This window comes from Lontra canadensis, unplaced genomic scaffold, assembly GCF_010015895.1.
Source record: "Lontra canadensis isolate GAN:19392208 unplaced genomic scaffold, GSC_riverotter_1.0 scaffold23, whole genome shotgun sequence".
Lineage (NCBI taxonomy): Eukaryota > Metazoa > Chordata > Mammalia > Carnivora > Mustelidae > Lontra > Lontra canadensis.
In genome coordinates, this window is record NW_022631017.1 from 22,807,445 (window position 1) to 22,832,509 (window position 25,065).

General features: G+C 39.2%; 1 protein-coding gene across 13 annotated transcripts in view; it reads right to left on the bottom strand.

Moving 5' to 3' along the window:
- PTPRK (protein tyrosine phosphatase receptor type K) overlaps positions 1-23,037 on the bottom strand; it is a 549,502-nt gene extending 526,465 nt beyond the window's left edge. For 7 of the 13 annotated variants that reach the window (XM_032862512.1, XM_032862508.1, XM_032862510.1 and 4 more), the window contains exon 1: positions 22,682-23,024. In XM_032862512.1, coding sequence (XP_032718403.1) covers positions 22,682-22,778 — 97 coding nt within the window. In that variant the 5' untranslated portion in view covers positions 22,779-23,024. Of the gene's footprint in view, positions 1-19,039; positions 19,065-22,681 lie in introns of those variants that run through there. The other 6 variants (XM_032862518.1, XM_032862504.1, XM_032862503.1 and 3 more) reach the window with 4 other exon arrangements.
- Positions 23,038-25,065: the final 2,028 nt, after the last annotated feature.

Below are 25,065 nucleotides of genomic sequence, written 5' to 3' on the forward strand. Positions count from 1 at the left end.
CATTCTCTCCCAATTTTTATTCACCCATATTTTAATGATCCCTGTTCTCGTAGTCTGGATCTAAAGTTTATGTGATTACCACTTACCAGAATTTTTTTTCCCCTATACATGTAGCTAACACATAAAATAAAATCTCATTATTTGAAGGTGGGCTAAGGTTATTCAGTGAATTGTTTTAAAATCTGAATTGCAGAGCATTTTTAAAGAATATGTTTTTATACTTTGAAGTATTTTTTTCTAATAGTAAGTTTTTTTTAACATGTTGACTAACATAACTCCTCTAGAGAATTTTTCTCATGAATAGGTATGGATGCTTTGCTATTAGCATAGGGCTCAGACCTGAAGTGTGAAAAAGTAAAACAATTAGTTCTCTTAGGAACCATAAATAAATCCCCTGAGACTGTAGTCATCTTATTTCCTTAACTCTCTCTTTCTGTCAAGTTGTTAAAAAAATAAATCACAGCCTAGCTTCCATTCCAAGGAGCCTAACTTTCAAACTATGGACAAGTCCCAGTTTCAAAACAGATCATCCTCTCCACCGGGCTACTGGATGGGGAGGAGCCTTCAGGCCTGCTCCTCCCACTAGGGCCCAGGGAATCTACATTTGGGGTAGTTCTTTGAGAAACCTCAGCACTTGGAAGAACCCTTGCTCTTCCTGCCCACTTAAACCAACCAGCTCCAACCCACTGGGGAGACATTTACTCTGTTCAATAAACAACACTTGGCAAAGAGCCTTCCTCCACCTAATTTGCATCCCAATATCCTCCTCTGCTTTTCCTAAGACTACATTAAAGGGCTGATGGAGAACAGAGGCATCAATGCTCCTCTGTCCAGATAACTGCCTGTTCCTCTAAATGTCTAATTATGATATATTCATAACTCTAAGACTTCAGGATGTACACTGAATTATGTGGTTATGCCAAACTGACATACAAAATGCAAAATACACATATTTGTATCATTATATCCTGAGATTGGGCTGCAGAATAAATATGGAATAAACAAGAAGTTTGGGTAGATGGGTACATAGATAGAAAGATGACTGACTGAGAGAAAAAAAGAATGATAGAAGACAGGCAGAAGATAGACAACTAGCTATTTTACTAGCTTTTATTTATTGAAATACCTCCACTTGCAAGTTGTACAATCAACTGAAGGTTTAGTATTTGTTTTTTGTTCCATGGCTGTTGTTTTTCGTTAAGTCTTGGACATAGATTTATTCAGAATTTTTTAGATGGTCCATTGAGTATCACCATTGTTTTGTTTTTAAATCAAATTTTATTTACATAGTATTTTCTTTTAAATCAAGATGCAGGTTTATTTGAAGACAAATGGAAATAATGAGTTTGTACAGGTATGTCCAAAGTACATTTTCCTTCTGTTGTTTTGTCAAGAGTAACACCAAAATAGGAAAAGTAAATATAAATAAAAATCATAGCCTCTTCATTCACTACAACATTCTGTCATAAACAAGAAACAAAAGCTATAAAAAGTACCCAACAGAAGTAATCTCTACTCCTGAAACACTGGATTGTAAACTTCTCAGTTTGAAAATTACTTTGTTTTTTGGTGGTTTTTTTTTTTTTTTTTTTTTTTTTTTTTTGTAATTTCTACATCCAGCACAGGGTTTGAACTCACAACCCCAAAATCAAGGGTCACATGCTTTACAGCTTGAGCCACCCAGGTACCCCCTGGTTGTTGATTAAGCATCAACAAAAGATACTTAATTCAATCATCTCTAGTCAAACCAGGATCTCAATTAGTATTTGAAGAGCAGAAGAGTGAGTCATTATAATAATAACTTACATTTGTACAGATCATTGAAGGTGGAAAGCATATTCACATAAATTACCTTATTTGATCCTTAAAACCCTCTAAATAGTGAGTGTGGTAGTTGCATCATCCCCAAACTGAGGATAAGGAAACAGACCCAGGTAAATTAAATCACTCATTCACCAAATCAGGCAAACCTGCATTCTTTAGAATACACCAAAAGTGTCACAACAGAGTTTATAAATTGTGTGACCTTGCACACACCACCTGCCCTGGGTTACTTCATAGGACTATCGTGACCATTATATGAAAAAGTGTGGGGCTTTCCCACTTTTTTGGCAAGACCCACAGTGAGAAATTCATTTCATGCTGTGACTCAGTACACAGAGAAAAAGATATATAAATCTATTTAATTAAAACCAAAGTTCCATGAAATAATACTTCCTCCATGGTATGCATGCCTATTTTTATTATTGTTGTTATAACCTCTTCTATTTCATGTTTGTTTGTTTGTTTGTTTTTTAAGCTGGCTGCTACCTACAGAATTGAATTTCATACCCACAAAATGGGTGGTTACATGCAGTTTGAAAATACTGAACTGATCCTTATAAAGTACTTAGCCCAGTGCTAGACCCCTTAAACACCAAAATTTTAGCTACTGAAAGTAATATTTTTGGAAGTTAACGTCACTATAGGTTAAGGCTCTAAAGCATTAAAGATTTTTTTTTTCTCCCTTGAAATGACAGTCTAGAAAAGACATATAAAGAGCCCAGAAAAATGTACACCAATGGCTCCAGGTTCTGACACAGTATCAGGTAAAATCCTAACGCCCACACATTGTTGTCATATCGTCAGCTTCAACAAAGAAGCAGCTAGCAAAGGGTGCCTGAGTGGCTCAGGCAGTTAAGCATGGGACTCTTGATTTTGGCTTAGGTCATACATGATCTCAGTGTTGTGAGATCAAGCCCCACATCTATCCCCGCATGGGGCTCTACGCTGGGTGTGGAGCCTGCTTAAGATTCTCTCTCTCCCTCTCCTTCTGCCCCTCCCTCCCCTCCCTCTCTTTAAAAAAAAAAAAAAGGAAAAGAAGAAGTGTTTAAGACAGTGAGAAACAAATTACAGATCTTTATCAGGCCCTGATGAACAGTGCTGCCACAGAAAGTGATACTAAGGAGAAGTTGTCTATTAAAAACAAATCCTCTAAAATGGTTTGTCCTAGATAATGTAATCATCATTTGATTACCTCAGAAATGGGGGCAGAGGTGGGAGTAAGGGAGGTACTTTCACTTCAATCACTGTGGCCACTATTGGTAAGCTTTCCAAACTTATGAATTACTACAGTATACCTAACATAATTAAATCTCCTATTAGGCTTAGCTAATTCAGTCACCATTCTGAATATCAATTAATAGCTATAGTATTATAGGCAAAAAAGTAAGAGACTGAGTTTAACATTTACTGATCCCAGTCATACAGTAGGAATTCATTGTAAAGTAAGTCCCTAAGAGTTTATATTAACATATGCCTCTTTCCTATAATCATGTTTAAATGCAGAAAAATAAAACGTCCAGCCAAACCAGTACTACACCTTTATTAATAATACTAAAGAGTATTTGTCTCTATCTCTTTTCCCATTTGGTTTCTTCAAGTAAGAGAGACCACTAATTAAGAATTAAAATCTATATTTTGTTTTGAACAAATGAGAAAAAATTTTTATGAAATCTAGTTTTAAATCATAGTCTGGAATGCTTCCAAATTCTTAAAATTGTCCTTATGTGAAGGAGGAAAGATTTTTTTTCCAAATATGAGATGAAAGACTTTATGTAAGATATACAGAGAAAAGTCATGCAGAGAGAAACGCATTTTGCCAAAATAAGTTACTTGAGAGCCTTGTAGCACTTTGTCATTAGATTACTAAACTTAATTCACACACATTTACACACACACACACACACACACACACACACCCCTTCCTACCAAAAACAAACAAACAAACATACATACACAAGATATACAATCTGCCAATTTCACAAAATAGCTTATAATATACTCCCTGAGTATGAATATCTAATTTTTAAACACCAACTTCTTTATGGGTAGAGCTTAACAAAAGCATACAGGACACAAGAATTTTCATTTAGCACCAAAGGATTAACTTATATGACATTTTTTAGAACATGAAATATTCTTGTCTTATGGAAATAAATTTAAGAGCATGTGTTAAAACAACATTCCACTTGTATGTGACACTGGGAGAGATTAAAAGATGAAAAAGAATTTTAGATAAGCAAAATTGTTTCAGAAGCAACTTTGGAAACAATTGATAATTCAGTGAGAAATAACAACAAAAGATCATTAAATCAAGAACTCAAATACAGGGGCGCCTGGATGGCTCAGTGGGTTAAACCTCTGCTTTTGGCTCAGGTCATGGTCTCAGGGTGCTGGGATCGAGCCCCGCATCGGGCTCTCTGCTCAGCAGGGAGCCTGCTTCCCCCCCTCTCTCTGCCTGCTTCTCTGCCTACTTGTGATCTCTCTGTCAAATAAATAAATAAAATATTTAAAAAAAAACTCAAATACATTTAAGAAATATATGCCTTATATAAAAAAAATGTAGGTTTTGTAGCTGTAAATTTCATATACATCAAAAAAAGCCCATCAAAGCAACAATGTAAAGCACACTGGGATGCAAATCCATTCACTTTCACTGGCATGTTTATTCTTCAAATATTTCTGAGTAACTTAAATGTTCGGTGCTTTTGTCTGCCACAGTGATATGTTATTATAAGGATTACATAATAATTTTAAAGCTCTATTGGTTGGAAACCTACCACCTACTGTGTAATATTCTGAAAAAGATGGTGCTTAGCATGAAAATGTACATAATTCAAAAGCATTTAAAAACTTACTTAAGTATAATTAGCATGGCTCTAAGTTAACAGTCCTTAAGGAGAGTGACTACTCACACCAACACTCATGACCAAAGATACTCACCGTGTGCAGTGAGAAAACTTCAATTCAACAGATAAAAGTCTTCCTAGGACTTTTCCTGAGAGTAGATGCCATAGCAGATGGCTTTCAAAGCCTTCTGACCTCAGCATTTCCTCTCTACGAACCTAGGCCTTGTTAGAAACTAAATCCTCACCAATGCGTTTCAATGTGAACTAGTCTTTCTCACACTAAATTCTGCTTTACTGGGAGACTGTTATCGAAAAGCCTCATAGTTAAAGATTCACACTCACTGTACTCATCTGACCCATATCCAAGATTATAATACATTGAGGGGGTGCTAGAGCCAGCCCATACCAGCTCCTTACCATCAACTCTTAAAATTTCCAGCAATTTATCATCCAGTTGTTGTTCAACAGCCATTTTCAAAAATTAAATTATTTCAACTTACAGTTAAATAAACTATACTTAAAACAGCTATATTAACTCAAAATACGTAATTTCCCAAATATTTTACTACATTTTACTATTATTATATTATCTTTATGTTCTTGAAGTTATTTACTTCTCCTGTATTGTATGGTGCAAACACTGAATAAAGGTGTGCAACTACTCATCTCTTCCCAACCCTGTGTCCGTTGATGTCACTCACATTGATAATTTGGTATCAGCTATAGTGGTAGCATTTACAACCATGGAAATTGGCAAATGCTAAAACCTGATTGTGGGTCTTTTTTTTTTTTTAATCCCACTTTAAGCATTTATCATCATCACCATTATTTCCCCAGTTTTCCATGAGCATAATATGGCCATTGTTCTTGAGCATTTGCCATTGATTACCTTCTGATCCAGAAGAGCCTAACAGATCAACAGTGAGTGACTGTCCTTTCCCCATATCCAGACGGTACTTTCTCATTGTACTTCCCACTCTGAATTATAACTTATTTATTTCCAGATCCTCCAAATAGTCTGTGAGGTCCTTGAGTGCAGGGACTTGGTCAACTTTTTCATTTTTTTGCCCTCTTTGCTAAACACACTGCCTGGCACAAAAATGGACAATAATTCAATATTTAGTAAACTTAATTAACATGAAATGAGACAAGCTCTGCCATATACATCCTATTGAATGAAGAAGCCACTAGCTCACCAGTCTCTCTAACAGGGATCCTAACCAATCATATGAATGCACAAATCACTGTCATCTGTCCCAAACAAGGCACTGCCAAAAAGAATATGCTAATAATTTAGACTGGTATCACAAGCTCATAAGGATGTTATATTTAAGAAGCTGTCATATAGTGTTCAAGTCCACTGCTATAATGCACAGAATAAAGGGGGGAGGGTGGGGCACAAAGGGGAAGGGATAAAGAGAGAATCTTAAGCAGCTACATGCCCAGCCAGCACTGAGACCCACTCGGGGCTCAATCTCATGACCCTGAGATCATGACCTGAGCCAAAATCCAGAGTTGGATGCTTAACCGACTGAGTCACCCAGGTGCTGCAACAACATGAGATAATAAAATTACATGCTTTTTATTTATTTATTTATTTATTTTAATTCTATGTATGTATGTGTTTTGTATGTATTATGTATGTATTTTATTTATATAATCTCTACACCCAACATGGGGCTTGAACTCACAACCCCAAGATCAAGAGTTGCACACTTTTCTGACTGAGCCAGCCAGGCACTCTGAAAACTATTGTTTTTATTTTTACTTTTTTCAAGTAATCTCTATAGCCAACATGGGGCTCAAACTCACGACCCCAAGATTGAGAGTCACATACTCCATGGACTGAGCCAGAGAGGTGCCCCTATGCTCTTCTAAAATGTGCTGCAACTGGAGAAGTTGTGGTATAATTATGAATGAGTGATGGGGGTGGATGAAGTGCCTCTTTCTAGAGGTATCCTGACTCCAAACTGTGAGCAAATTGCTGAGAGACCTGGAAAGATCTTAAACGGTATGTTAAGTGATCACCAAGGTAACTGTGGGAAATCCAGAGCCTTTTCCTATAGATTCCTGTACCTAAGCTAAAGAAGTGAACAACAGCCCTCAAAAAAATTCTCAGTCCTCACCTGGGACCTGTCTTCCTGATAAGAATGAGCCAGAAACCTACTTTGCAAAATCTAAGCAAGAAATCAAAGCACCTGGGTCCTTCTGATATATCTGCTCTAACATTCCCTAATTACTTCCTCATGCCAAAAGATAAGAAGGCCAGTCTAAACCACACTGGTTAGAATTTACAGTTCCTATGTTTTACATATATTTGTTTTTTCAACAGGCTCTACTCCCAGCATAGGACTTAAACTCTGGACCCTGAGATCAAGAATTGCATGCTCTACCAGCCAGCCAGGCACCCCAAGTCCTATATACATTATATTTAAGTACTGTCTGCTATATACTGTTTCCATTCCATACACAGATCTGCCATTCTTAATCTTTTTCCAATTCAATATCCTTTAGGTACATGTTGTGACATATGTAAGAACCAGTCTGCTTTCCAAATAACCGCTGGGTCATGATTCCAGAGCACAAAACAGGCAGTACACTATACAGCCCCTTTTTGAATGGTTCCATATTTAAGTTTACATATGCTACAAGAGTTTGTTTTGCTGCTTTTTTATGCTCCTTTCTATTAAGACTACGAAACTGGTCAAATGTTGCATCAAAATGACAACATCTTAAGTAACTTTTTAAATGGAGAGGAGCTTATAAAAACACCTTTTGCCACCATAATCACAAAGACCTATGTTAGTAGGAACATCCAGTCAAGATACAAAATAACATTATTATGGTAAATTGAATATTATATAAGTATTTATGTCAGCGAGGTTCAAACCTGCAGAGCAAAGAGCTTCTCTGATAAGAAAGTTGACAGGAATTTTTAATTATTTCTGGAGAGCAAACATTTTCATTAGTATAACTCAAGGAAAAGGGAGGTTTTTTTCAATTAAAGCTAGAAGAGTTACAGTAAGGAAGTGAGAATATAAGAAATCTAAAGCTTGAGTGGAACATAAAATCCTTGTTGCAGTTTAGAGAGGATTTCCTCTACAATGACTGGCCGCAGAGCAACTCTGTAACAGAGCTAACAATTGTCAAAAGTTTAGGCAGACCCTGCAGCCATACGCCAGGATTCTAAAATGGCTTTTCCCCTGTTGACAGTGGCTTGAAAGAGTCGTGGGGTTTAAATGGATCTGAAATTGAGGCACCTGGGTGGCTCAGTGGGTTAAAGCCTCTGCCTTCGGCTCAGGTCATGATCCCAGGGTCCTAGGATCGAGCCCCACGTCGGGCTTTCTGCTCAGTGGGAAGCCTGCTTCCTCCTCTCTCTCTCTGCCTGCCTCTCTGCCTACTTGTGATCTGTCAAATAAATAAAAATCTTTAAAAAAAAAAAAAAAAGAAAGAAGAAAGAAAGTTTAAAATAAATAAATAAATAAATGGATCTGAAACTACCTGAGCTGAGAAGATTAAATATCAAGAGCAACCTTCGCAAAGAAAACAAAAACTATCTAGAATTCACAGGGACATAGACATTCTAAATACTAGTAATTCATTTACTCAGCCGGCGTTAAACGCAAATGGCACAGTACAGATACCTTTTTCTCATTCCATAACCCTTGGAGAAACAACATTCTTTAGGAACTAAAAAGGCATCTCTTTATCTTCTGCTAGTACCTATTATCACATTTCTAAATCTGAGTGCTGGTCCTAGATTGGACAATAGTATCACTGGGATGGACACTTCTTGTAAGTGGCAGAGATTTCACTGCTCAACTGCCTGCTCCAATGCCGGTTTTAATCGTATTCCCAAATTAGAATTTTGTATTTTTATCTGAGATTAAATTTGTCCAGGCAGTAAACATGCTTGTTTCTGGAATGCATCAATTTTCCCATCTTCTCCAATGTGGATAAGAAATGCTAAATGCTAAATGCATCTTGCAAAGATTTCTGAGGTATTTATACCCAAAAGTTAATGCTTCTGGTACTCTCATTCTACATATATAGATTTGGGGTTTTGTTTATTTGTGTTTTTTGGTTTTGGTTTTGGTTTATTGGTCATTTATCCTAAGATTTTGGTTCTTTAGGAATCAGTATAAATTTGCCACTTGTTTTCATAAACACTGGATGATACTCTTTCTAATGTTTGCTTTGGTCTTTGTTAATGAATATATTGAGTTGTTTCAGGTATCCTGTTGTCTACTGTCTGCTGGTTTTTTGTTTTTTTGTTTTTTTTTAAGATTTTATTTATTTATTTGACAGAGAAAGACACAGCGAGAGAGGGAACACAAGCAAGGGGACTGGGAGAGGGAGAAGCAGGCTTCCCTAGAGCAGGGAGCCTGATGCAGGGCTGGATCCCAGGATCCTGGGATGATGACCTGAGCCAAAGGCAGATGCTTAACTACTGAGCCACCCAGCCATCCCAATGCTGGTTTTATTTTAAAGTAAAAGATATTACAGTTATTTTTAAAGATAACAGCCTGGGATAGGATATTGTACAAACATGGGTTAATTTAGTCCACTCATTAGGATGATGATAACACAAGCTGAAGTGAATGATTTATTAATGTGTCCAGCACTCTTTGAAGCACTTTAACTCAATATTCTTCCCCCAAAAAAAACCAAAAAAAAAAAAAAAAAACCAACATCTAAGACAGGTAGGTGACTGATATTATCCCATTTCACAGATGTGGTGTGGAAACTAAAGGAACATAGTTAGGTCCCACAGCAAGAAAATGTTGGAACCAGAATGCACACTCAAGCACAATCAGGTTCCAAAGTCTGTGATCGTAAACATTATGCTATATATTTTGCAAGTGGAGATAAGCATTCTACTCCCCCTTGTGTAAATGTAAAATGGATACAAAATGTTACTGATTCAACTAAATTAAAATAAGTTTTCTAAATCCAGGGGCTCCTGGCTAGTTCAGTTGGTGGAACATGTGACTCTTGATCTCGGGGTTATGGGTTTGAGCCCCATGTTAGCTATAGAGATTACTTTTAAAAAAACAAAATCTTAAAAATAAAATAGATCTTTTAAATTCTAAATTTTTGAAGCTTGGGCCTATGGAATTTGGGATTACTTTTCCTTAGAAAAATGTACATATCCAAAATTACCTATCTCCTTCACTCACACACTGCAGGTCATTTGGGCTTCCTCTAATACAGAGGTTCAAAATCCCCATTTCCTGGTAAAGCAACAAGTATATTTAAATGACAATACAGTTGCCCCCTCCAAAATGAATGAGTAAAACACTAGGAATTGAATTTGACTCTTCTAGGATGCAGGTGCAGGGACAGTCTGGGGATTATCTCAGCCCACTGATTCTGGGCCTCCAGCCCTCTCTGCCAGCCTCTGGCCTCTCTCCCCAGGGGCTGCCCACTCCTTGGGACAATGAGCTTCCCTGAAGCAGCAGCAGAGAGAAGGCTGATCAGAGACTAGTGAGGCAGTCGATAAACAGCTGTACGTCGCAGCAAACATGAATCTGCAGCCAACCAACCAGGGCCTCTGCGTCAGAACACTGTGAATGTACATTTACATACAACCTAGATGAGGCTGCCCTCCAACAACCTTCCTGCTCAAGTTCCCAGAGGGAGAATAAACGAGTGACTGTGAGCCTCTAGAAAAACAAATGTGCCCTCTCCTCTGCCCAACTTGTTTACACTTGCTTACACTTCCGATTACTCAACTTTTGGGAAATTCCACTTGATGGAATTTTATTATCATTGCAGCAAATTTTTGCATAATGCTCTTTTGGTAGGCTTCTAGCTTTTTGTATGTAGACTCAAGGATATGGAAAGATTGCTGACACACTGGATTCTCCCAGGCAACATCTAAAGAAAACCAGCAAATTGTGAGAGACAGCGTGCACTTTGAGATTTGCCAAGCCACAGGGCAGAGGTATGGTCAGTTACTGAATAGCCCCAGGCTTCACCAATGCATTGCTAGATGTGAAGCTATGCAAAGATTACCACTCCTTAATAGTCATAAAAGTCACATATATTGCCAGAGTTCAAGAACCATGCCTGGCTTGCTTGCCAGCATACCCAAGACCTGACACAGCATTGACACTTAGCAAATGTTCAAAAACATGCGGAGTGGAAGAATTAAATAAAGACATACAGGGCGCCTGGGTGGCTCAGTTGGTTAAGTGACTGCCTTTGGCTGAGGTCATGATCCCCGAGTCCCAGGATCGAGTCCTGCATCAGGCTCCCAGCTCCATGGGGAGTCTGCTTTTCCCTCTGACCTTTTTCCCTCTCATGCTCTCTAATAAATAAACAAAATCTTTAAATAAATAAATAAAGACATACAAACCAATCTTGGAACACTACATCAAAAGCTAATGATGTACGGGGATGGTAACTAACATAACATAATAAAAAATAATAATTAAAAAAACAGAGAACAGACCTACATCTGGAACAACAACAACAACAAAAAGACATACAAACCTTATCTAAATCATGCTCTTGCCAGCCAAGCACACCAGTTCAGATATCAAAAGGACCTTCCAATTCTTCGTGAAAATACACAAAGGAAAAACTATTCTGTATATTAAACTTGTTGTATATGATTACAGCCCTTAAAACATTTGGTCAAAATTTTTTCAAAAAAATTTTCCATAATCATGTAACCTTTACTGACATATTTGAAGAAAATACAAATACTAGATGGTAGCATCAGAGTAAAGTTGACTTATATAGAGAGAAAATAAGTATATGGGTGAAAATGAATCTGGGGGGTTCATTGTATGATACATAATGACAAATCTTCTCAGCGTTCACAAGAACCATACCAACTTCCTTATTATACCACTTTCCCCAAACCTTAGATATGCAAACAGAGGCAATGTATAACTACAAATATACAAAGCACCTATTGGTTTCATTTCCATTGTTCAGCATATTATTTTTGCCTTCTGCAACAAGTTATCAAAATTTCTATTCCCCCAAAATAAATTATATTTTATGGTAGTTTACAATTTAAAAAATACTTTCACATATATTTCAATTTTACCTTTCAAAATTGTCCTATTGAGTAACCAGAGAAAATATCATTCATAATTGTCCTACTGAGTAACTGGAGAAGATATTATAATCACTCTTCATTGTAATATTCCTATTTTAATGATAAGGAAATTAAGGATTCAGCAGAAAGGAATTTCCTCCAGATCTCAGTGCCAGAAAGTAACAAAATTAAGACTGGCACAAGGTCATAGCAAGCCCGATGCTCCATGCACTGAATGAACTCTTACATAGCTCTCTAAAAGAACCTTTTGCTCTATCTGAAGCTGGTCGCTGCCAACCTCTTGACCTCATATATTACCTAAGTATTTAAATGTCAGTTTAGATAAAGGGGCAATAATGGGCCAACCCTGGATAGCACTCTGCCTCAACCCACCAGGTTGTTAGGCAAACTTACAAAACTTATCATTCAAGGAATCACACTTGATAAGAATATAAATAAGGGGTTAAAAAAAAAGTCACAGAAAAAGCAGGCAATACACAGGGGAAAAAAATAATAATTCAGTAACTTATTTAAAATAACACTTAAAGGTGTGTGAACAGAAGCCTCCAGTCACAGAAAGAAGCATGCTGTAGTCAATAAATCTTCCACAACCACTGTCTTCACCCCTACCGTTGCCAGGCCAGCTGCTCTGGCCAGAGCAGGGCCATTACCAGCCACAGAAGGGGATAATACTCTGGTCTAAACCAACACAACCGCGTTTGAGCCCCTGGTCTTCAGTCACATTCAGGTTTAGGCCACCAGCATGGGTGTGTATCTAACACGGGCTGGATAAATCTTTCCTTGTAAGTGGGGGAGGCTGGGCAAACAGCTGCTACTTCCGCACATTTCATTATCTAGTACCTTAATTATCATATAGCAACTTTTGAATATCCCATGTTGGGCAGATATGCGTTAGAAAGTTAGGCAGCAGAGGTGAGAAGATCCAAATTATAAACAAGTTCACCTTTGCCTCTTGAGTTTTTTCAAAATTAGGTTCCAAAGTGAAGGGTAACTAGGTTCTATTTCTCTATGTCAATTAGCATCATTTATCAGAGGTTAGCTTACCCTCTGTCTTCTATTAAAAATAAACAAATGCATGCATGCAAATACCTATTCATGTACATATGTAGGATATATACGATAACTGAAAACCAAGCAGTTATCTAAAATGGTGTCTTTTATTCACAGACATATTAATTATTATCACCTCATATTTGGACTAAAATTTTAATTAAAGCCAATCATTAAGTCTGCTTTGCTTTTGGAAACATTGTTTTAGAACTTTAAAATACAAACCAAAATAATTAAAGAAAATTCTAAATAATTAACCACCTATATAAATTACCATTAAGCAAAACAATGTATATGTTGGCGACAATGGTGACCTAAAAATAAAAATGTTGAATCTGAGGAGCGCCTGGGTGGCTCAGTTGGTTAAGCATCCAATTCTTGATTTCAGTTCAGGTCATACCCTGAGGGTCGTAAGATTGAGCCCCATGTCAGGCTCTGCACTCAGTATGGAGTCTGCTCGAGATTCTCTCTCTCTCTCCCTCTCACCCCGGCCCTCCCCACTGCACTCGCTCTCTCTTTCTCTCTAAAATAAATAAATCCTAAAAAAAAAAAAAACTAACTTGAATTTAAGCTAAGTTCTTCCAAGCTGTAGGACTTTGGACAAGTGATATCAAATGAAAGGACATTAATGCCTAAAGTCCTTTTCAGCACTTAAAATTCTGTGTATTTTTAATGTTGATTTATTCAATACTGAGGCAAAGAAAATAAAATAATGAAAACAATAAAAATTCATGCTTTAAAGCACGGCTTAGAAGATAAACAAAAAAGAACACTTTGAAAATTATGAACTGCTGATCTGCAAGGCACACAAAATTGCCAGGTGCAAAGTACCTCTTTCCCTTCTACCTCCCCCACCCTCTTCCCCTTAGAGACTACAGCTTAGGACACCATGTCTTCTTAACATTACTACTTAGGGATCCAGAGCTGGGAACCATCTGATGCAACTGTCTTTTCCTCACCATATACTCTCTTCCCCCTCAAAAGATGCACCCTACTTTCTTTGCTTTTACTTCTTATGCCTCATTTAATTCCATCTTGAGCAACCACACTGTAGTTTGGCGGTATTTCCAGAAGCCATCCCTGTATCTGTTGATAACTGATGGTTTGATCCACAGTGCCCCCATCAGTCCATGTGACCTCAGTGAGGATCTAGAGCTGAACCCAGAATCCTGTGAACTAAGCCAATAGGGGCACTTACCTCCCCTCAGCCGGAGCCTCTGATTCACTGAATCTGATCAGTTAACTTCTGCGCCTTTGCAGGTGCAACCACTACATAAAGTATACATTTCATACCAGACTTGAACCAAGAATCTCGTGGTATGGAAGCTGCCAAAGCTACAATGCTATATATGGAGCCTGAGAATGAACCTCCTGGAATGCCCCACAGGGAAGCTGTGTGGGCAGAAAGAGGTGATACCCCAGTGGAATTATGTGAACTCTATGTCAAGTTATACCTGAATCATCAGTTAGGAGAGAAAATAAATTCCTCTTTTGTTGTAAACAGTCTGAGTTGTGTTTCCTGCCCAAAAAATGCCTAAACCAAAAATGCCTGCAACCCCCCCAAAAAAATAAAATTAAATTAAATTTAAAAATGCCTAACTGCCACATATATGTATATATTTGATAATGAATTTTGGTTCCAGTAGTTCCTCACATTGTCACCTGAGGCAAGTTATTACTTAACCTCTCAAGTCCTCAGTCTGCAAAGTGGAAAGGATTCCAATCTTCAAGGATTCTCACGAGGATGTAAATTCAGGTGAAACATTGACCATGAGGCCTGGCAGGTCATCGGCACTCAACACATGGCAGTCCCTACTGTTGTTTTCCAACTGCTCTTCTCCAACGTGTGAGAGAATAAATGAACCTAATTACTGCTGGCAAGAATAAAAGCAGAAGTAGTACAAAGAGAAAGCTCTAGAATTTGTAATAAAATTGAAAATGCAACAAGTCAGATTCTTCAGACTCTAAAGCTCTTTAAGATGTATGGAAGTACCTTTCTGGGTTCTTCTCCATCACTAAGCTCCACTCAAGCACTTATCTATCTACAGTTAAACTTCTTCCTTTAAATGCCAGTGTCTAGAGTAAGTAAATGGGGAGATCATTGATTTGTAGCTTATTTATGAATCTAGCAACTATATATTTTGTATTTCAAACAACACAGGTTAAGAGACTTTCATTTCCTGTCAAACGTGCAGAGAATTCTGCTGTGCCTTGCCCCAAACTCCAGCTCCTGATAGCATACTACAACCAACTATTACGGGTTAACATTAATTTATATTTCTTGTTTTTCATTAGTCTCTGCCATAACCATGTCATTATTCCAGTATATTCTGAATCGCTAGTGAATGGCAAAAACAAATATAGCAGTTGTGATTTAATCAGAGACTTCACTGTTAAAACAGCCAGCCAAAGTAGACACGTTTAGAATAGTAAATGGATAACAAAACACACTTACAGCCTCATTAATAAGAAGGCAACTAGGTCTTCTGGGAAAATTCATTTTCTAAAAGAATGCTAAAGCAAGCTATAAAATGTGAGTAAAACCGTGTTTTGACATGAATACTATACACTGTCTATTACATCATAATTTTTCTCTTGAGAAAACTGACAAGAATCTGTTCTTAAGTATGAGCACAAAAGATAGTAAAAAGAGCACCAGTGATATTTAATGCATTCTACCTAACTCCCATTCATTAAATTTGACTGTCCCATAAATGAGCTCCTCATTACAAAGATCCTTATATTACACTTACAAGAAAAAGAGAAATATAAAACAAGAAATTGCTTCTACTATTACTACAGAGGGAATATCATTTCCTGTATCAACATATCAATATGCTAAATAAAAATTATTGGCCTATATTATGTTTGGTTCCTTGATAATATCTTTACCTTTAAATATTCCTCACACAACACATTCATAGTCAAAACCATTTAGCCTTATTTTTATTCTCCTATGAAACTACTTCTTCTAAAATCGTCTGAGTATTCTTTTTTTAAAAAAGGTGAATATTACTGTTGTTTTGATATGTCTAGGGCATTAAATTATAATTAAGAAAATACTGATCAGAAATATGATTCCAGGGAAATTTGTTTCATATTGTAATTAATCCCTTCACAATACTCTTACAATTATACAGGAAAGTGCATGTGACAAATCTTTTCTAGCTGAGCTTTCTTTGTCCTAAAGCAGTGTTTCACAAAATTACATGTTCAAGCAAATCACCTGGGGATTTTATTAAAATGCAGATTCTGAGTTAGTAGCTCTGAGAAGAGATCTGATAAGTGACCACAAGATCATCACAAGTTCCCAAGACTGACGTTGCTGGTGCATGGACCACAATTCAAGCAGCAAAATTCTAGGGCACCTTGGAGTTAATGAATCCACTGACCATGAGGCAGTCAGCCATTCCAATCGCGAGGTGGGCTGTGAGGGTACAAGAAAGGCTCCCTCTCTACTCTTGAATTTGTTGAATGACCTAAGGCGAATCACATCGAGGAGTTGTGGCCATAGGAAGCAGCTGCTAGGTCACCCCACCACCCAACAAGGATTAGGGGAATTTCTGTAGCTGGTCAGCTGCTGCTCTGGATAGGGTTTGGAGAATCAGCCTTTGGCAAGCAGCTGGTAAGGAGCAGGCTGCACTAGGAAAGATTTATATAAATAGATACCAATCTATATATTATTTTCTCATTAAAAGTATAGTACAATATATTATAGACTATATAGTTCGTTTTTCCATTTCAGTTTTTTCATCTATGAAATAGGCAAAGTAATTATCTGTTTTCAATACTCTTTCCAAAATATGAGTACAGGAGTTTGATTCAATCTGTAGGTGTCCTTAGCTTTCTTCTCATCTGAACTTCTGGACAATAAAGTTCTATCACTATTAAGATGTGTGGGTGTGTATCTACAAAATACATCCTTTTATTTTTCAGCTTTCCCAGCAAAATAAATGCAAACAATAACTCACCCAGACACTCTTATTGGGCCTTATTTCTATCTGCATTCCTCTTAAGAAGGTAACTCTTAGAATGACTAAGCTGTAGAAAAATTCAGCCAGCACTGCCCTGCTCATCATTTTTATTAACAGAGCTCTACAATCATATAAAGTGGAAACATGGATTATTTCATTCAGGACTACTTAATTTGCTCCTAAAACAATTGTAAGTGACAAAATAAGCCACTCATAATTTTTATGAATTATCAACACACAGCTGAGAATGCCAAAAAACTCCAAGCAGAGTAGAGTGGTAAAATGGCAACGTTCCACGACAGGATCAATACGAGCTTCCACCCTGGCCACTGTTTTCCGAGAACCTCAACATTCTGCAAAACCTCACAAAACTAAGTTGAATTATGTACGTTCAGTTTTTATTACTAAAATATTAAATACAAAAGAATTCCCCTAAGAATACTTCAGGAAAATAAACAACCCTCTCTCAACAGAATCTTCATGGAACTAAGAAAAACCTGTGTGTGGAATGAAGTTTCTTTAAGAGCACTGCTCATAAAAACACAGCCTAAAGTTTACAAACTACCTCCAGAGTTCTCACTGATCATCAAAGATTCAAACATGTTTTTTTTTTCCATTTTTTCCATTTTCCAAAGCACAGTTGTATGCTTATCTCACTATTCTCAAAATAACAGGCAATGTGGTCCTCAAATTTGTCCTGTCCCCGCCTACAAAGAGAAAAGTCTCTCTTCCATTCAGAGATACCTAAGCACAAACACTCTGAGACATTAAAATATCGTTTCATGGATTTACAACTTTATTTCTGTCTTCAATTAAAATTAAAACTAGCCTGATGGACAGACTGACTTACTTTGTCATCAAATACTAGTTTAAGACATCATGAACTGTGAAGATATCATTGTTCAGTAAACCCGTGACAAACAGCATGAGTTTTGGTGAAAAAACAAGTCATGTTCAAAAGCAATTATAACCTTTTTAGGGAAAGAGAAACACCATTTGATAAAGGAACACAAAACAAATACCTATGATCAAAGGATAAAGTCTGAGAGGAATACACAGAGGGAAATTTTTACATCTACAGAATAAGAAATGAATGTGTTTGGACGAAGGCAAAGGCTGACTCCAATAAACAAATCAAAAATAAGGTGCTTTTTTCCTTCTTGAGAAAAGTAAATAAAAGATCAAACGCGTGCCTACACACGTGCGCGCGCCCGTGGGCACGCGCGTGCGCGGACACACACACACACACACACACACACACACACACACAGAATCCTAGTGTTCTTTGTTTTGTCTTTAAGAACAATCTGTAAACTCTCTTGATGTTTCCTGCTCCCAGTTGTGAAGCAATCCTCTTCCTGCCCTCCATGAAGAGCAAGTAGAGGAAATGGGAATAGCACAGGGCAGATGAGGACAGCATTTTCCATGCCTCTGAGAAGTACATCCATATTTAGCATGACTTACACTGTTTTTAATACCACCTTGAGCAGACCTAGATCATGGCACTTCAAAAGCATTGGTAGGCAACAACACAGGTTCTCTATATAGGACCATATCACACGAATTAAATGCTTTTTAAAGGCCATAAAAATGTATAGTAAACCATCACTGGTATAAATATGAGATTTGATGGGAAAACTGGCATTCGCTCTGGGTAGTGGTTGAATCATAGTTCCAGTTTTTAAGAACATGTCCGGCACCAAAAGATATTTAGCGGGAACAAAAAGACTATGATGTGTATATGCATGCGGGCTTTGTTGTTGTTAAAGAAGAGTGGGAAGGAGTGTGGAAGAGGGGCAGAGCCACAGAGGGGTTGATTTATTTTTCAAATTCGCATTTATGAATACAAAGAGAAGAGCTGTCAGCAGCACACATGCCAAGCCCACATAGCAGCCAGACCTGCCTCTTCCCGTCTGGGTAGGCCAGACACAAAACGACATCTTGCAATCCAGGAAAATCAGCACAGTCAGATATATGGAGAATAATGAGAGAAAAAGCAGTCCTGGAAATGTCCACTTATATATCATTACCACTGTTAGAATTTATAGTTTTAATGAACTGAGGGACTGAGCAATTCTGGTCAATCAAAACCAGAAAATCAGCAAGCAAACCTTGAAACAAGATGTTTCTGATATATTTTCCTAGTAGGTAGTAAGTATGAGAGGAATTAACTTCACATACAGAGACATCAAGGAGTCAGACACCAGGAAAGGGGCATTGTTTAGATGAGCTGCAAGGTCATAAGGGATCAAGTCTGAGGGCACACTTACAGTATGACATGCCAGGAACCAGATCAAGTGAGAAGGATCCTGAGCTGCATTTCCAGGCTAACATCATACTAGAGACACAATAGTCCCTCTCTAGGTCATTGATAAGACTGCATCTAAAATGCTGCATATTTTTTTCTCCATATTCTGATGAAAAAGCTGAACAACCAACAGTTTAACAAACAGCTAAACAAATGACTAAAAATATATTTTTTCTATTGCTAGAATACTAGGAATGTTAATAATGACTTTTCCACAGATTAGCTCAAATAACAATTTACATGAGATAAGCAAAAAAAAAAAAAAAAGAATAATTTCTCTCACTATACTGATAAAATTATAGTCTGGCAAATAGGATATTTATGTTTAATAATGATTAAAATGAATGACTGGCAGAGGAAACATACACACACACACACACACACACACACACACTCCTAAACAGCCCATCCTTACTAGGCAAGTGTGGGAGCAAGCAAAGGAGACTAAAGCCAAGGCACTTAGTTACCTTAATGTATGACGCCTACACCCCAGAGAGCGGCATAATACTTTACAACTTATAGTGCCAGTTCACATAAATTATTTCATACCACCCTCATAAAAACCAGGTAGAAAGGTCAGATATTATTATCTCCATTTTACAGATGAGAAAGCTGAGTTTCCAAGTAACTTCTGTGTGACTGGTTTTGTCAGGCATCTGAGTCCCAGGACAGAATATTGTCTTACATTATAATATGAAGAGATAACAGCTACATAATCCCATGAATGTCAGTGCATCTTTGTGCTTCTATGCCTCAGTTTCCCCAGATATGACATTGGTATCATTTTAAGTGAAAGATTAGGATAAAATAACATAAGTTGATATTTACAGGCTGTTCTGGTTTTAAAGAGACTCACCATGCAACATGCAGCATTTTTTCACTTTCATTCCAAAAGCTAAGGAAAAAGTCACAGTGATAAAAATATTATTAAATTTGTGGTTTAAAGAAAGCACACTGGATGAGTATATGACATATCCAACAATCCTTATATTTCAAAATTTGCTTTTGAAGTGTACTTCATTAGAAACCACATGATAATATCTAAAAGTAGTAATTGGCCTTAATGGATGTGATTTAAAAGACCTATTGAATAGGATATTTAAAAATTCTGAATATATATTTGTTTTAGACTTTTAAAACATTTTATTCAAATTTCTCAAAAGAAATAACGGTTCATTAAAGTAGAATCTAAGAGTAAAAAACAGCAAGAAAGTATACACCTTCAATCTCTGAATCTATGTATTTACAACAAATCTGACTGCCATAAAATCTGATGACAGTAGAATATCAAATGGCTTAGGATAACCAGAACACGAAAATGTTTACAAGACAAACTTTCAATTCATGATGAAAAGCAGATTCACAATCTGACTTTAAATAGGGGGAATAAAAAGCATTCATTTCTGGGCATATATGTAAATCCTGAATGGCAAATTTGTTGAGATACAGTCCTACAAGAATTGCATTTATTAGGACTGCACATTCTCTTACTTAAACGTAACATAAAATCAAATGTTTTGCTTTGTTACTAAAGCAAAGCCAGGCATATTTGGTAAAATTACTTAGAACTGGATATCTAAGAACACAATTGTTCACTAGAGATACCTAAACTCCAGGTTCAAAAAAGCTCATCTGTACATTCTGTTGGAGGGAGTTTAGTATTTACTAAAAGGTAAATAACATTTGAAAGGAGAAATATAAAAGTTTCTTTACTGCTGAAAATATATCCATCAGCAGTTGAGACATTAGTAGTTGCAACTCTGGAATACATGTAAATCTAATCATGCAACTGGTAGAATCCAAACTTTCAATTAACAAACTACATGCCTTTTGAAGCGTAGGCTCTCAATGCAGTGACAAACACTGTGCAGAAATCAATACCCACTCTAACTTGCCTGCATATAATGACTTCCATCAAGCATGGTTCCAATACCAACCAGCATTATATGTCAGAGATGCATTCAGCAGTAATGCTTACTCCAGAAAGAATTAAATTAAGCCATCGGATCATTCACTGCATAGATCTGTCGTCTGCATACATCACCAATATACACAGCTTTTCCTCTACATGCTGCATTTCATAATATGCCTTAGTGCACAACACATACTGTCACCTGAATCTGTGGTCTAACTCCTTTTACAGCGTTCTACAGGGGAGGTGGGGGGGATGTAAGGGAAATAAACATTACTCGGGATCACAACAATCTGAGTTTATTTCCAGGAAGCAGGGCAGCCACAACAAGGAGAGAAACTGACAAGCGCAAAGTAAGTTCGTTCTCCGCATTCTGCGGCCTCAGCCAAGAGCGCGGCTGTCACTTGCCGGGTCTTCTCCGTCACCCCTCGGCCACCAATGTGTCTCCATCTGCACCAAGACCCAGGGCAGCAAATGCGCTTGCCAGCCAAGCTGAGCTGGGTGAACTGGCCAGAAAAGTTGTCAGGACCGGCGAGCAGCAGACAAGCGCCCGGGAGCCCGCTCCCCAGCATCCACCTGGTGAAACTTCAGAGCCCCCAGAGGAGAGAACGAAAGAAGCAACTAACAGAAAAGATAACAAAACTGGAAGCGTAGAGGACGGGACTGGGAGAGACGGGGTTCCACGGACTTCTCTGAGTGGCTTTACCAAGAACCCAAAGAGCCAACCTGCAAGACCACACCACATCCCTCCCTTTGGGCTCAGCCGGTTGTCGCTCGAAGCCCCCAGCATCGAGGCGGGCTCCGGGGGTCACCGCGCCAGCTTCGCCGTGCCTCCGCTGGAGGAGCGGCTGCCACAGCCGGGGTCAGGCTTCCCCCGTCCGGCACCCAGACCTCGCTGCCCAGGACGGCTCGGTGTGCGTCCTTAGAATCATATTTCAAAATACCTTACAGGCTCCGCCAGCACACACAGGGAACGTACTCCACGCAGCGCCCTAACCCACAGGGCAAAACCAGGAGCAGCCAACACTGGGGGAGGAGAAAGGGGCTGGGGGAGGGACGGGGAAGTAGTTAGACAATAGTCAAGGGAGGTTATTCCCGGGACAAAAAGCACCTGGCAAAGCGCGCGGAGGTCAGTCCCTTCCAATCTCCACATTTCTGACCATGGCTTCCGAGGGCGGGGGGGGGGGGGGGTTCTTTTTTTTTTTTTTTCTTTCCCTTTAAAGCTCTAGAGGCAGACAGCAACAAGCCCACACCATGAGCAACAGAGTAGCCCGTCCCCAGAGTCGTAACTACTTTTTCCTTCTCTCTTCCCCAGCGTGGTGCAGCGTGCGCTGGCCGCGGAGGCTACCAGTTTCCCAAGAAAAGCAATGTCTCCCCACACTCCCGGACAGCCCTGCCAGCCTTGGCCCCGAGCGAGCCTCCGAGAGGAACAATGGGTCGCGGAGATGAAAGTTACCTGAGCCAAGTGGCGCCCAGCCCGGTGCCCCGCGTCCCACCTACCACAAACTCTGGGGACATCTCTCCCTCTGCCCTGTGCCCCCGCCCGGGCCGCCAAAGCTTCCCCCGAATCCGTGCCCCCCACCCCGGCCCTGGCGAAAGCCGGCTTCAGCCCCCGCGAGCCCCGGGCCGGGGGCATTCGTCCGGCATTCGGAAACCCTTCCCGCTCCCACGCCCACCTTCCGGGCCACTCACCTGCGGAGAACTGGCCTTGGGCCGACCCCAGGGGAGACCGAGGGGAGAGGAGCAAGAGCGCCACAAAAACAGGCAGCGCCGCCGCCGCCGTATCCATGTCGACTTTGGGAGAAGTTTCAAGCAGCTTTGCAAAGAGCTGCCGGGAGAATCGCCGCGAAATCCACTACCGAGGTGCCGGCCGGGCCTCGCAGGATGAGGGCGGGAAGTCCGCTGCCGCCCGCCGGCACTTTTTCCTTCTTCGCGGTCCCCAAACTACCTCAGGGGCGCAAGCGTCGCCTGCGTCGCCGGCCGGCTGCGGCAGCAGCTCTCCATGCTCAGCGGAGGCGGCTCCTGTTAGTCAAGAGTTACTTTGCTCGGGGAGGGACGGGGGCGGAGCCGGGGGTGACGTCGCCCCGCGGGCTCCGGGAGCTTCTGAGGAATGCAGGCTCGGGCGCGGCGCCGCCGCCTCCTACCGGAGAGAAGCGCGCCAGCCACGGCCGCGCGCCCCGCGCCTCTCGCCGCCTTTGTTCGCCGCCCGCCGCCGCGCGAGCGAGCGGGCGGGAAAGGGGACCCGCGCCGCTGGCTGCCCTGTTGCAGAAATGGGAGTCTGAGATGCGAGTGTTTGGTGAGCCGTGTAGCGGGACCACAGAGGACGGGCGCGGAGAAAGCCCCAACGCCGGATCAGAGGCTCCCTGGGCTTGTGTCCCTGGGTGGAGGTCCCGCCGGAGCGGATGCCGGTAGGAAGAAGCGCGAGTGTAGAAGCGCCCTAAGGCAACACCCACCTGCATGGAAAACTCACTGTTCCTTATTCCTGTAATGAGGACTAAGACACCCCACCCCTACAGAAAACTTATTATTCCTTATGATATAAAAATAAAACTTGAACCAAAATAAACGTTCGGTAACTTTCCAGTGTGAGCAGCTGGCGTGTCTCCTTTCTGGTTTACTTGTCATTTGCCCAGTATTTGGATTTACTCTCTGCTTCGCTGACTTTGGTTGTTGTTCTGAAACCTTCCGGCCTCTTTCCGCTTCTTCCCTCAGGAAGAACCTAAGAACTGCATCAGGGCTTAGTATGTTTTCTTTTCCCGTAGGTCTGCTGGAGTAGAAAAGGTGTTTTGCTTTGTTTTTAATATCTAATGGGTACTTAAGACAGAAGTATTTAACAAAAGGACTTTCCATTGACAATGAAAATGGCAACCAATGATTTCATCCGGAGGAAAATGATGTTCTATTATGACAGTAAAGTATTTTACAGTTTGCTAGTTCTTCAGCAGCTTGAAGTGGTTTCACCATATGCCACATTTACTTGCTTCTGTGAGAAGACTATTTAGTTGTGCACTATATTCATTTTTGTAAAATTTTCAAATAAAATAAATGTCACAATTGAATAGATATTTTTATTGAGAATTTTACTGTCATATATACAATTCCTAGAACAACAGAATCTATTGATTGACATCTGTCAGGTACTCATATCTTCAGCCTTTGTAAACAAGACAACGTGAAATACAATTTAACATTCATATAATTCATTTACCAAGCAATATATCCCTCCTCTATACAAATTAAATATATGCTATTAATGACCAAGTTTATGATAGAAACGGAAATATATATATGTATGTGTATATACATATATATACATATATATGTATAAAATCAGGAAGAAAAAGACTTTTAAAAAATTTTGCTAAGAGTAGAAGCTTGATTAAACAGAATTTGGAGTCTTCTGGCTGGCTCATTAGCACACTGACTAGCCCAACGCTTTTCAATTCAATTCAGCACAGTAAAATTCATTTTTCCTTAGGGTACAGGGTATAATTTTTTTTTCAACTCACTAACTTAGAATTGTTCACATATCACTGTTCGTATTTCTTTGATTGAGGGACATTCCTAAATCCTAAGTAATAAAATACTGAAGGTCATATATTTTCTTTTTGAAGGAGTAAGCAAAACTTCGTAAAATTTAACAGGAATATACCTCATGAAAAACAAACAAAAACCCACCACCCATATACTAATACTTTCTTGAAAGAAAGCTGAAGGAAGTTCATGACTTGGTAGATTTGTTTAAGCACACAAAATGCTTGTTTGAAAAATTGACATATGGTGTCGGGGAGTGTCCACACACAGTTTTTACCTTGCTTATTCCTTGGGTCAACTGACAGAAGATTCATTTCACTTTACTATCCTGTTATTAATAACAATAATGGGCAATGTTTACAGAGCACTTAGAACGCGCTAGGCTCTGACAAGATACGCAGTGTCTCACTGAGTTCAGACAACAATTCTTTGACATTGGTACAATTATTACTCCCATTTGACAAATGAGGAAACAAGATTAGGGATTAAGTAATTTGGTCATCAGCACTTCTATGAGTGAAAAGTGGGTAAGGGGAAAAAGG